The sequence below is a fragment of the Schistocerca piceifrons genome, chromosome 3 (assembly GCF_021461385.2).
Source record: "Schistocerca piceifrons isolate TAMUIC-IGC-003096 chromosome 3, iqSchPice1.1, whole genome shotgun sequence".
NCBI lineage: Eukaryota > Metazoa > Arthropoda > Insecta > Orthoptera > Acrididae > Schistocerca > Schistocerca piceifrons.
Window position 1 is genome coordinate 959,414,726 of NC_060140.1, and position 14,269 is coordinate 959,428,994.

A 14,269-nucleotide genomic window follows, 5' to 3' on the forward strand; every position below is an offset into this window, starting at 1 on the left:
GGCTTGCTAGTGTACTAGTAGTACTGGCAGTGCTCCTGCCACAGGTACTCGTGCCGTATGTGGGCAACACTGTGCAGAACAGTACTTTAAAGTATCCAGCCGAAAAGCACGGTCCCTGCTTTGAAAACTAGGGGGAGCCAGTCGTATTACTCAAAAAGAAAACCCCACGACACCTAACAAAATTGCTTTGCACATTGTTAAAACATCTAAAGGGATAAATCACCGAGAGACAACACTACGCATGAACTTAGAAAGCTAAAAGCAACAGCCAGTGTTGACACTAAATATTCACGCGACATCACTCCCGAACAGATCTCGGCAGCAATAAAGGACACAAAACTGAGTAAAGCCCCCAGCTCAGATGACATCCTCTCACAGTTTCTTATCAATTCCGCTAAATATACAAAAATATGGTTAGCAAAGTTCTTCACATCACTACTGCAGACAGGAATCATACCACAAGAACTTAAACATGCCAAGATAATCGCCGGCCTCCAGTCGGGTAAACCGGGAAATCTTATGCAAAACTACCGGCCCACAGCACTGCTCAGCATGGTGCTCAAACTTCTGTAATGAGTACTACTTAACAGGATCGGTCAGACGGATAATACTCACGGCCATCCCAGTAGGACAAGCCCGCTTTCGTCCCAACCGAAGCTGTGCAGACCAAGTCCTGGCCCTTACAACACATACTGAAGTGGGATTCCAAAAGGAATTTAAAAACATCTGTGGCCTTCATTGACTTGGCAGCAGCCTATGATACCGTCTGGAGACAAGGCCTCCTCTATAAACTGATGAAAATAATTCCCTGTTAAAAAATGACAAAGCTTATTGGTAACATGATTGGTAACAGAGGATTCCAGGTCATCATGGGAAACAAAGTCAGTAGCTAGAAATTCCTTCAAAATGGCTTACCTCAAGGCTCAGTATTAGCCCCACTGCTTTACAGCCTATACATTGCTGACATGCCAGAAACAGCTTGTAGGAAATTTAGCTATGCTGATGACTGGGCCATTGCAACAACGCACACCGATTTTGATTCAGTGGAAGAAACCCTGACATCTGATATGTCAGCCCTGGCAGCATACTTCTGTAAATGGAGGCTTAGGCCTAATGCCATGAAGACAGAAGTCCATCTCAATAACAGAGAAGCTGACACTGCTCTGGAAGTATACTTTTAATGACACATACCTCAACCACAACAAGGAGCCAAGGTACCTAGGGGTCATGTTTGACAGAACCTTGTCATTTAAATCACACTTTACAAAAGCAGCTGCCAAGGTGAGAACAAGAAACAACCTCATACATAAACTCTGTGGGTCCACCTGGGGATCAACACAACAAATCTGAGGATGACTGCAATGAGCCTGGTATACTCTGCGCCACAGTACTGTGCACCAGTATGGCTGAACAGTAGCCATGTGAACAAAATCGATGTTGAACTTAACAACAACATGCGCATTATTTCAGGAACTGTTAGGTCCATACCTACCATATGGCTACCTGTACTGAGTCATATACCACCCCCAAAAATATGACGAGAAGCAGCCTTGGTCAGGGAATACAATAAGATTGAAGCAAACCCTGAACTACCGGTACACATCGATATACTCAATCTGAGTACCAAGAGGCTTTGTTCAAGACATCCTCCCCTTGCTCTCAACAGCCTCACTGGGGCTGACATCAACTGTTGGAGAAGAGAATGGCTCCAAAATGCCCCAACAACTTGCCACCTAATGCCTTGTATTACTGAGGCAGTCCCTGGGTTTGATCAGCCCCGCAAGATCTGGTCAACTCTGAACCGACTAAGATCTGGGTGTGGAAGATGTGCTGACTCACTCTTCAAACGGGGACTGCTGTCTTTGCCACCATGTGACTGCAGCGAGCCTAAGCAGATCATCCAACACATCAGACATGAATGCAGTGCCACAGTGTTAAGTGCGGACTTTGAAGAATTCCTCATGGCATCCTAAAAATCCATTAAATATACACAAGGACTAGATGTTTGTCTGTGAATATATGTAATGTCGTGTAATGTAGAATAACATGATCCAATACTGAAATGTACTTAAATTCCATACACTAAATAAATAAATAGATAATAGATTAATTTCCAAAAAAGGCAAAAAGAATTTCCAAATGGAAAATAACTTACTTGACATGTAACACAATAACTTACTTGACATATAACACCACCTGCATTTCCACACAGTAAGACATAGGTGCCAGAAGGATCCCATGTGAACAACTGCCCATGTGGTTTTGTCATAGCATCCATATTGAATAATTCTGGTAATGTAGCTTCCCAAAGAACCTGACCCCTTTGATTAAGACTCCGCTGTGAAAGCTGAAAGCGATATGTAATCTTTAATAACTGAAGTAAAATTACATTACACAAAATGTATACTACTTGCAGCACTTTGCCATTCATCCTACTCTCCACAGTTAACCCATCTTTCACATCAAACTGTGATTAATGATTATGTCTTCAAAGCTGTTTCTGGTGGTCCTGCAGAAGAAGCCTTTTCTTTCAATGATCATCATTTCCAACCAGTTTCCTATAGCCTCCCTTCCAACATCCAAGACATTATAATTTCTTCCATTGTCTCCCCATAGTCATTTTTTAACTGCTGATTGGCACCAGACTCCTTACTTCATACTGTACACCAATACCACCTATGCACTTAGCCTTGCAGCCATAGTACATTATCTTTCCCAGCATTCTCCTGAAACCAAATCCACCATCACATTCCTAATGTTTTTGGCCCTTACTTATTTTTTCAAAGAAGGACAAACTTACAAACAAATCCACAAACTGCAAGTGCTTGGAACCTTTCTATGACAACCTGTTTATTTTATGCGCTACCTAGAAAAAGCATTTCTATATAATTAAAAACTTAAAGCATCTTACCTGTTTTACATTAATTAATACCATCCTCATTATGTGCTCTTTCTTCTGTAACTTCAACACTGCTTCCAAATTAGCTTCACTTGGGCTTTCTCACTTTAATGAGCTACCTTCCTTGTTGATCTCCCACACCCTTATGGCTTCCTATAAAAACTATGTCAACTGACAGTACCATCAGTTTGACCAATATCAGGTCTTCCAGATCAAAAAGTCCTTTGCTTAAAGCCTTGGCTTCTATTCAATGCATTTGGCACTGTGTGTCATGACCATCATATCAACAAATCCACTGTCACTGACGTGTACTCTTCCTATTACCTAAGCCTTGAAAAACTCAATTACATTCTTCCCCTATGCTCCCACTACCTCTAGCCATGCACTGAGTTGAGGGACATTCTACTCCAAATGCTACCCTTATTAACCAAAGAGAAATTTCATCACCTTTCTAACCTATGCAATATCACAGTCCATTTCTATGTGTACAATTGTATACCCCATGGGGCAGTCCCATGCTGATGACCCATATGCAAAAATCTTAGAAATAAATATGTAAAAACAAAAACCAGTCACTATTTTTGAATGACATATTTATTAAAAACAGTCCACACTGCAATTTTTGTAACTATTTACCAATTTTGATCTAAAAATATCATCATACTGGGTTTAATCAACCAATGGAAAGTTCAGTTTGGAATATCATCAATATTATGAAAACAATAGATTGCTACTCACCATAAGGATGACACACTGAGTTGCAGCAGGCACAACAAGCCAGAGCTTCTGGAGATAGTGGTAATGTGTGTGTGTGTGTGTGTGTGTGTGTGTGTGTGTGTGAGGTATGCTTGCTTGTGTGAATGCAAGTGTGTTTTCCTTCTTTATGGAGAAGGCTTTGGCTGAAAGTTCATTGTGTAACAGTCTTTTCATTGTGCTCGTCTGCATCTGCATCTCAATGTGACATATGAGAGCTTAGAGGTGGAAGGTAGGGTAATAAGCAAGACAGAGATTACTGACAAATCATCAAAGAGTTAATAAGAGTGGAAAGCAAAGTGCATTGTATGTGGTAAAGGTGGTAGGAGGGGGGTGGGTGGTGGAATAGAAAGATAAGAAAATTAAAAGATAAAGAAAACTAGGGGGTGAGGAAAGAATAGTTACTAAGAAAGGAATGCTGAGAGCAAAGTTATCAACATACATTAAGACCAGATGGGTGGTGAGAACCAAAGACATGTTGTAATGCCAGCTCCCATCTATGGTGTTCTGAGGAGTTAGTGCCTGGGGGAAGAATCCAAATAGACCAAGGTCATGACTGTCATGTTGTAGAGCATGCTCTGCATTACCAGTGTAGAGCCTCTGTCTATGTTCATTCATAGTAACTGATAACTTTGTGGTAGTCATGCTGAGTAAAATGCTGAACAGTGTTTACAGAACAGCTGGTACAGGGTAAGTGTCACTTCACAGGTGGCTTTCCCTTTGATAGTGTATGTTTGACAGTTATAGAGTTGGTGTAGGTGGTTGTAGGAAGGTGCATAGGGCAAGTCTTGCAGTGGGGACAGTCACAGGGGTAGGAGCCATAGGGTAGGGAAATGGGTGCACAAGGAGCATATGGGAGGGAGTGGGAGAAGCATGAAAAGCTGTTCTAGGTGTGGTGGGCAAAATATCGGGCAGAATGGATCTCACTGCAGGGCATAGTTTTAGGATTTTGTCAAAGTAGCTGATTAATACATTTTTTACACAAATTTTATTTGACACACCATGCAATCATACTTCCTCTTTGGAAGCCAAGAAATACTATATCTACCTGATTGCCTCAATTCACGGCTGTTGAGATGTCATGTCAGAAAAGTTTGAGTCAGGTTTCACACAAGCAATGTTTTCAGAGGTCATCCTGTTTGATATATCACACTATAGTTTAGCTCAGAATACGTTATAAAATTCTGCAACAGGTTTCTAACATTGACCTGGAATGGAGATCTCGGACGCTTGTTTTCTCTGTCATTTCTGCTACTTTTCTTGTAGACAGGTGTGATCTGTGCTTCCTTCTAACTAATGGGTACAGTGTTTTGTACAACAGATCAGTGGTACGTATTGCTCCATCATCATTGACACGCAAGTCGCCAAAGTGGCGTCAATTGAAAAGACTTGCGATACGGCAGCCGAACCCCGAGGGGATATCCTGGCGAATAAATGTCATACAATCATTTCATTTCATTACAAGAAAGTGTAACTCACTTACTGGTTCTGTACAGAATCAGATAGTGATTCCAATGGGCCCTCAGGGCATTTTGCCAGGTTGGATTCCAGGGGTTCCATTGCCCACCTTCTTTCTGTGTAACAGTGTAAGAGGGGAGGGGGGCATGGCATGTACTGTTGTTTGTAATGGGTGTCTAGAGTAGAGATCAAACAGATCACATGGACATGTTTGTGCACTGTTTGGGCTAACACAACATCTCAGTTGCTTCTGAAAAGGAAGTGAAACAGTTTTGTTGCATTCTCCTCATAGTACCTACAAACTGTAATTTCTATGAGGATTGGAACTTAAATAGTGGCAACTATTTTTTCACAACCGATACAAAAGAGTTACATGTTTGCACCTGTTGCTGTCCTTCAAAGTAGTCACCAGCATTGTGTAGAAACAACTCCCGGTGATGTGGAAGGTGTAGTATGCTGTTAGCAGAGCCGGTTCTGTTGATGGTGCGAATGGAGTGGTTTACTGCCTGTTGAATCTCTGGAACAGTTCTGAAGCGAATGCCACAAAGTGGCTTCTTCATCTTTGGAAGCAAATCAAAGTCACAAGGACTTAAGTTGTATTACTGTTTGTTTTTGGAGCATCACCTGCGACCAGCTTTGCTAAAGAAGCGGCAACACTTTCTGCGCAACCCACCCATCATTTTGCATGACATTGCGCAGGTGTATACAGCGTAAGCTTTGGCTGCTCTGTTCGGTCGATGGGACTGGGAAGTACTGTACCATCCACCATACTCCCCAGACTTAAGTCCTTGTGACTTTGATTTGATTTCGAAGATGAAGGAACCACTTTGTGTCATTCACTTCAGAGCTGTTCCAGAGATTCGACAGGCAGTAGACTGCTCCATTCGCACCATCAACAGAACAGGCTCTGCTAATGGTATACTATGCCTTCCACATTGCTGGCAATGTGTTCTACACAATGCTGGTGACTACTCTGAAGGACAGTAACTGGTGCATACATATAACTCTTTTCTATTGGTTGTGAATAAATAGTTGCCACTATTTAAGTTCCAACCCTCGTATGTAGTGATCAACTAGTGTTATTGACTGTGGATGGTGACTATGACTCAGATCTTCTGTATTTTCTGTCACAGCAGTTAAATTTTTGAATGGTGTCTCTGTGGTGTGCACTAATTTAGTAGGGAATTTTCCATGCTCATAACCATTTTTGTCATAAGGTGACAGTGCACACTCTCTGCGTAAGCATTAGACTGAACAGTGCGCACAAGTTCTACTGTATAACAATAATGAAAATTCCTGGATGAGGCAATACATAAAATAAAGGAAAGGCAACCATGCACATCACTTCGATATAGATGAATGGTTACCTTTTCCTTATTTTACAAGCTGTATTGTTACAGTCATGGTTGGAGGTGAAACACACACCCATGATCTACACTGTAAATGCAAGTTTACATTTACCTCCATATCACATGTGGCTGCATGTACTAATTCTCTGTGGTCGAAAGATAATGAGAAAGACCAAACAATGGAAAGTCCAGGATGGTATAACAAATAAAATTAGTCTTGCCACAGCAGCCAGAGAGAGTGGTCATGTGAGTGTGAGTAGTGCTTGAGTGAATGTGTGTTTGTTTCCTACTTCAGAAGGAGGTCTTGTGGCTGAATGCTTAAATGTACAGCAGTCTTTTTGTTTTGTTTGGCTCTGACTTAACATATGGTGAGTAATATTGTTAAGTATTGAGAAAGAAGTTTAAAATTAAAAAGCACAAACTATGTAAGATAAGATAATGGTGCAAAATGTTTTTGAGCTGCTTATATGATCCATATAAGGATGAAAGAACAGTATGTAAAGACAAATGACATAGGTTGTCTTACAGGAGACTGACATAGAATTGTGGGCAGATCTGATTTGTTAGCAAGGCTGCAACTACCTCACAAAGACCTAGTTTCAAAATTCCAGGAACTGATTTTGACAAGAAATTTTAAAATAATATATGATTAATTACAGCTTCTACAGCGGTAATCAAGCAGGCCACTTTCCTATGCACCATTCTTGATTTTGACACTAAAGAAAATTAACAATCACACTTCCTGTTAATCATATTCCAGAGATTTGCAGAACATGTATGTTGTTTTTGTTGTTATTGTTGTCTTCAGTCCAGAGAGTGGTTTGATGCAGCTCTCCATGCTACTCTATCCTGTGCAAGTCTCTTCATCTTCAAATAACTACTGCAACCTTCATCCTTCTGAATATGCTTAGTGTATTCATCTGTTGGTCTCCCTCTGCAATTTTTATGCTTCAAATTTCCCTCCAATATTAAATTTGTGATCCCTTGATGCGCCAGGACATGTCCTACCAACCGATCCCTTCTTCTAGTCAAGTTGTGCCACAAACTTCTCTTCTCCCCATTTCTGTTCAATACCTCCTCATTAGTTATGTGGTCTACCCACCTTATCTTCAGCATTCTTCTGTAGCACCACATTTCGAAAGCTTCTATTCTCCTCCTGTCTAAGCTATTTATCATCCACTCAGAATTTGAAAGAGAGTATTCCAGTCAACATTGTCAAAAGCTTTCTCTAAGTCTCCAAATGCTACAAGTAGATTTGCCTTTCCTTAATCTGTCTTCTAAGATAAGTTGTAGGGTCAGTATTGCCTCATGTGTTCCAAAATTTCTACAGAATCCAAACTGATCTTCCCCGAGGTCGGCTTCTACCAGTTTTTTTGTTCTTCTGTAAAGAATTCGTGTTAATATTTTGCAAACTGACAATTTGGTAATTTTCACATCTGTCAACACTTGCTTTCTCTGGAATTGGAATTCTTAGATTCTTCTTGAACTCTGACAGGTGAAATACCCTCAGAACATGTACATTCAATTAATAATAGAAAAGTTAAATTTAAAAACTTCAGAAATGAAGCTAGATGGCCTTTGGTATAGTTTTTAACTGGCAGATGATGCTTTCCTATGTTGTTTTTCAGAAACTATATGTACACCTATAATTATATTCTGTGACCACTTTATGGTGTGTGACAGAGGTTACTTTCTGTACTACTGTCACTTCCTTACTTTCTCGTTTCACCTGCGAGTGCTCCATAGGAAGAAAATTGTCGGTAAGCCTCAACGTGAGCTTGAACCTCTCTTATTTTACCTTTTTACATTTTCCCAACATATCCATAGAAGGAAGCAATATATTGGTTGGCTCTTCTATGAATGTATGCTTCTGGAATTCAAACGCAAACCGCAATACAGCAATAGGGCAACAGACTGATTCCAACAAGCAGTTGGCCAATCAACTGCTTTTTCAGTTCATCAAATATATGAATTTTTTCACTCTGTCCGTGTTTGAGTGGTTTCACTCAATGTGAGACACCCAAATAATACATCTCTGATGGTTAAGTTGTGCATGTGAAGGTTTTCATTCAGTCTCCAGGTGTGAATGATTTCTATTAGATACTTTTGCAGTCTTTTTGGTTACATAAGGTGCTATCCAAAATTTCATTATACGAGGGTTCCCCGAAAGTAATGCATCACATTTTATTTTCTCATCCGAAAACAATGATACAGATTTGAAATGTTACATATGTATTATTTGAAGCCTCCTGAGTGAGCTGGCCAAGTTTCTGTCATATCCGACAGATGGCGTAGCTGCAGGATAGTTGCAAAATGCCATCTGTAGGTGATGTAGTTTACAAGCAACATGCCGTCATTGAATTTCTCACTGCAGAGAATGAAACTGTGAGGAATATTCACAAACATTGGTGCAAAGTCTATGGCACATCTGCTGTCAACAAAAGCACAGTTAGTCGCTGGGCGTGGAGGATGAGGTCATCAGAAGGTGGTTCAGCAGAGCTCCATGATTTGCAGCAGTCAGGGAGACCATCCACAAATGTCACACCTGACATGTTGAAGCACGCCGATGTTGACATTTGAAAGGACAGACGCATTACAACTCGAGAAGACATTTTGAGGACAATGAGAAGGCAATTCACACAATGAAGCACTGGCTCCACCACCAGGACAAGGATTGGTAATGACAGGACATACACGCCCTTGTTTCATGCACGAGGAAGGCCATAGAACAGGATGGAGATTACTTGGAAAAATAGAGTCTACATCCACGTCTACATGATTACTCTGCTATTCACAATAAAGTGGCTGGAAGAGGGTTCAATGAACCACCTTCAGGCTGTCTCTCTACTGTTCCACTCTCGAACGGCTCGTGAGAAAAATGAGCACTTAAATTTGATTTCTCTTATTTTATCATAATGATCATTCCTCCCTATGTAGGTGGGTGCCAACAGATTATTTTTGCAATCAGAGGAGAAAACTGGTGATTGAAATTTCATGAGAAGATCCCATCACAATGAAAAATGCCTTTGTTTTAATGATTGCCACTTCAATTCACATATCACATCTGTGGCACTATCTCCCCTGTTTTGCGATAATACAAAACAAGCTGCCTTTTTTTGAACTTTTTCGATGTCATCTGTCAGTCTCACCTGGTGCAGATCCCACACCACACAGCAGTACCCCAGAATATGGCGGAAAAGTGTGGTGTAAGCAGTCTCTTTAGTACACCTGTTGCACCTTCTAAATGTTCTGCCAATGAATCGCAGGCTTTGGTTTGCTCTACCCACAACACTATTTATGTGATTGTTCCAATTTACATTATTTGTAATTGTAATCCCTAAGTATTTCATTGAATTGACAGCCTTCAGGTTTGTGTAATTTATCGCATAATCGAAATTTAGCAGATTTCTTTTAGTACTCGTATGAATAACTTCACACTTTTCTTTATTCAGGGTCAATTGCCATTTTTTGCACCATACAGATATCATATCTAAATCATTTTGCAATTTGTTTTGATCATCTAATGACTTTACAAGACGGTAAAAGACAGCATCATCTGCAAACAATCTGAGAGGGCTACTCAGATTGTCTCCTATGTCGTTAATATAGATCAGGAACAATAGAGGGCTTATAACACTTCCTAGGGGAATGCCGGATATTACTTCTGTTTTACTCGATGACTTTCCGTCTATTACTACAAACTGCGACCTTTCTGACAGGAAATCATGAATCGAGTCGCACAGATGAGGTGATATTCCATAGGCATGCAGTTTGGTTATAAGGTGCTTGTGAGGAATGGTGTCGAAAGCCTATTGGAAATCTAAAAATATGGAATCCATTTGATATCCCCTGTCAATAGCACTAATTACTTCATGAGTATAAAGAGCTAGTTGTGTTTCACAAGGATGATATTTTTTGAATCCGTGCTTTTACTTCATCTTCTTCGGTGAAGGAGTTTCGGAAAACCATGATTAATAATTCTACTTTTGCGGCACTGTCATCGGAGACTTCATCGTTGTTATCACGCAGTTAAGGTATTGATTGCATCTTGCCACTGGTGTGCTTTATGTATAACCAGAATCTCTTTGGGTTTTCTACCAGTTTCTGAGACAGAGTTTCACTGTGGAAATTATTAAAAGCATCTCGCGTGGAAGTACGCACTATCTTTCTAACTTCTGCAAAACTTTGCACACTTTTTTTATTGCTTCTGCAACAGCGATCTGACCCATTTTGTATACCATGTGGGATCACTACCATCACTTATTAATTTATGTGGTATTATCTCTCAATTGCTGACGATACTACCTCTCTGAAATCATTCCATGTCTTTTCTACTCTTACATGATCAGAACGAAAGGAGTGGAGATTATCTCTTAAAAAGGAGTTAAGAGCATTTTTATCAACCTTTTTAAATAAATGTTCTTTGCATTTATTTTTGATGGTTGAGGGTGTTACGGTATTCAGCCTAGCAGCAACTGCCTCATGGTTGCTAATTCCTGTAACTTTCATGATACTCCCTACTTGTCCAGGACTATTTGTTGCTAAGAGGTCAAGTACGCTTACGCAACCATTTACACTTCGAGTGGGCTCGTGTACTAATTGCTCACAATAATTTTTTGAGAAAGCGTTCGGTACAATTTTGGTATGTGTGTGTGTGTGTTTTTTCCTTTCTTTTCTGGAGAACACTTTGGGTGAAAGCTCCATGTAACAGCTTTTGTTGTGGCTGTCTGCAAATCAATGTGTCACCTTAATTAATGATGTGGTTATAATAGAGGGAAACATTCCACGTAGGAAAAATATATCTAAAAACAAAGATGATGTGACTTACCAAATGAAAGTGCTGGCAGGTCGACAGACACACAAACAAACACAAACATACACACAAAATTCAAGCTTTCGCAACAAACTGTTGCCTCATCAGGAAAGAAGGAAGGAGAGGGAAAGACGAAAGGATGTGGGTTTTAAGGGAGAGGGCTCCCGGGATTGGAATGACTCCTTACCCTCTCCCTTAAAACCCACATCGTTTCGTCTTTCCCTCTCCTTCCTTCTTTCCTGATGAGGCAACAGTTTGTTGCGAAAGCTTGAATTTTGTGTGTATGTTTGTGTTTGTTTGTGTGTCTGTCGACCTGCCAGCACTTTAATTTGGTAAGTCACATCATCTTTGTTTTTAGATATATGTCACCTTAATTAGTTACATGTTAAATAACTCTGGAACAACTTAATACAGAGCAATATATTATTTAGTTTTAAATGGTGAAAAGAAGAATTAGTCTATTTACACATAATTAAGTGAATATGTATAATGCTTATTTCAACTTTTGTGTACCCCTGAGATATCTTTATGTATCCCTGTGGGTAGGACTGCTCTCTAGGAGTATGTGTACCCCATTTGCATACCACTGCTTTAGTTCAACTTATGAAAGTATTACAGACTGGAGAAGAATGAATGGATAACTCAGTCAACTAAAACACTAATGAGTGTATTCGCTGAAAGAAGACATACATTGTTAAAACTGATATAAAAACTACAGACTGAGTCCACTAGAACAGAAAGAATGAATAATTCAGTCACTATGCGTAACTGCAACAGACTGTGTTGACTGTTTTCATTCAGTTGTTGCCACAGGCTGATTTCACTCAATAGAATGAATGAATACTCCAAGTAACGTTAAAAATTATGACTGACTGAACTGACTGTTTTCACTGAGTTGCTCCAGTAGAGTGATTTCACTCATAAGAATGAAAGAATAATTCAACTGATATGTAACACTACAATCAAATGCATACGTTGGTTTCCAACAACTGCCTGTATCAATTGTTTTCATTCAGTTGTTCCCATCACTACCACACTGTGATGCTCACCACCTCTCTTGTAGCATCTGTCACTCCAGTTGGCTGAACATTTCCTTGACACTTCTGTGCTTACTAAGTGAAATTGTGATGAAACCTGGCACTCTCCTTTGGATTTTCTTTATTTCCTCTATCAATCCTATCTGATACAAATCCCAGACTGAGTTTAGTTGAAAGAGTGTTTTTTAAGGTGCCTCCTTCATGGGTGGACTAACTTCTTTAGGATACTTCCAATGAATCTCAGTCTGGCATCTGCCTTACCTGCAGCAGTTACTTTTATATCATTGTTGGTCTTTAAATTACTATGTACACATACACCCAAATCTTTAGTGGATGTGACTGCTGCCAGTGAATGTTCTGCAACTATATAGTCATACAGTAATGGTCTTTCTGCCTATTTATGTGCAATATGTTACATTTGTTGATGTTGGAGGTCAACTGTCAATCCCTGTACCAAGTGTCGATTCCCTGCAGATCGCCCTGCATTCTGCTGTTTTTTCTACCATTGTAATTTCTCTGTATATAGCTGCATCATCTGCAAAAGCCTCATGAGATTAATGTCATTATGTACTAGTTGATTTATCTGTATTGTGAAAATTATTGGTCCTATTAACACCTGCTTGGTGTACATCCAAAGTTAAAATTATGTCTGAAGATTTCTGGGTGTTATAAATGAAATGTTGTGTTCTGTTTGCTTTGAATATTACAGATACACCAATATCAAACAATGGAAAAATCCAGGATGGAATAATGACAGTGTTATGAAAAGGATACATTGTTATTCACCATATAACAGTGGAACTGAGTTGCAGATAGGCATAACAAAAAGACTGTCAGACAAGTAAATATTTGGCCAAAAGGCCTTCTTGTGAATTAGGCAACATACACGTACTCACTCAACAGCCAGAGACAGTGATTTTTGTGTGTGTGTGTGTGTGTGTGTGTGTGTGTGTGTGTGTGTGTGTGTGTGTTTTACAGATATAGCAATGAAATCCAAAATAGTGGCAATAAGTTCAAATTTATTGATCTCGTCCACTATGGATGTGTTTGGACAGTGAAAGTACAGTAACACTACTAGTACTTACAGTAGTAGAACAACAAATGTTTTGTCAATATTATATTGGTAAACAATATAACTGAATCAGAGCCAAAACAGGAAATTTTTAAAGTTATATTTTGAATATTACCTTTCCATCTCTTCCCATGGTATAACATGCAGTGAAATCTGCTGTCATTTCTATAGATTCAATTGCACCTTGATGAGCCGGCCATACATCTATACAGTCACTACTGCGAACATCATATATTCTCACCGATCCATCATTACAACCAGCAATCAAAAGCTGTCCATTATGATTGAAGGTTACATAATTTGCTACAATATCATCAGTTGGAAGAGACATCGATGACTGGAAAAAAATAAAAGATTGTTTAACTGTAAAAGTAACAAGAAAAGTGTCAGATTATTATGCTGAGAAACAAACAGATACAACAAAACCATTTATATAGGTTTACTATCTACAAAACTTGTAATTTTGCAATTCCATTTTTACTTTTATAGTATATCAGTTTGCTTTATTGAGTAAATTATAGCACCAGGTGTGTATCATACGAGCTAAATGGTTTCCCAAGACAGTAGTGTACCTCTCTCCTTGTGTTCAATACTGAAAAGAGATATCTGAAAGATACCAAATCTGAATGTCTTAAAGTCCACAGAAAATTTTTTTTGTTCAGTTATCTTGATAGCAGACACTTTTTGTTTCAACATCATGGCATCCCTTACAATATCATAAGCAGTAAAAACACACACCAAATGATGGTACCCTTTAGAGAAATGGCAGCAAGAGAGAGGAAAGGACACCACGTGCAATCAGTGTGTATGCCTGGGATCCTCATTCAACATGATGGAGAGGCTATTCTGGCAGCCACTGATAGAACAGGGTGCAACCAGCTACAGATA

General features: G+C 39.5%; 1 protein-coding gene across 2 annotated transcripts in view; it reads right to left on the reverse strand.

The window, feature by feature from the left end:
- The window catches only part of LOC124789898 (WD repeat-containing protein 91-like), a 216,886-nt gene that overhangs the window by 14,890 nt on the left and 187,727 nt on the right, over positions 1–14,269 (reverse strand). The window contains exons 11-12 of one of the 2 annotated variants that reach the window (XM_047257416.1): positions 13,497–13,718; positions 2,180–2,347 (exon numbers count right to left, since the gene is read on the reverse strand). In XM_047257416.1, the coding sequence (XP_047113372.1) occupies positions 2,180–2,347; positions 13,497–13,718 (390 nt within the window). The remainder of the gene's footprint in view (positions 1–2,179; positions 2,348–13,496; positions 13,719–14,269) is intronic. The other variant, XM_047257417.1, reaches the window with a different exon arrangement.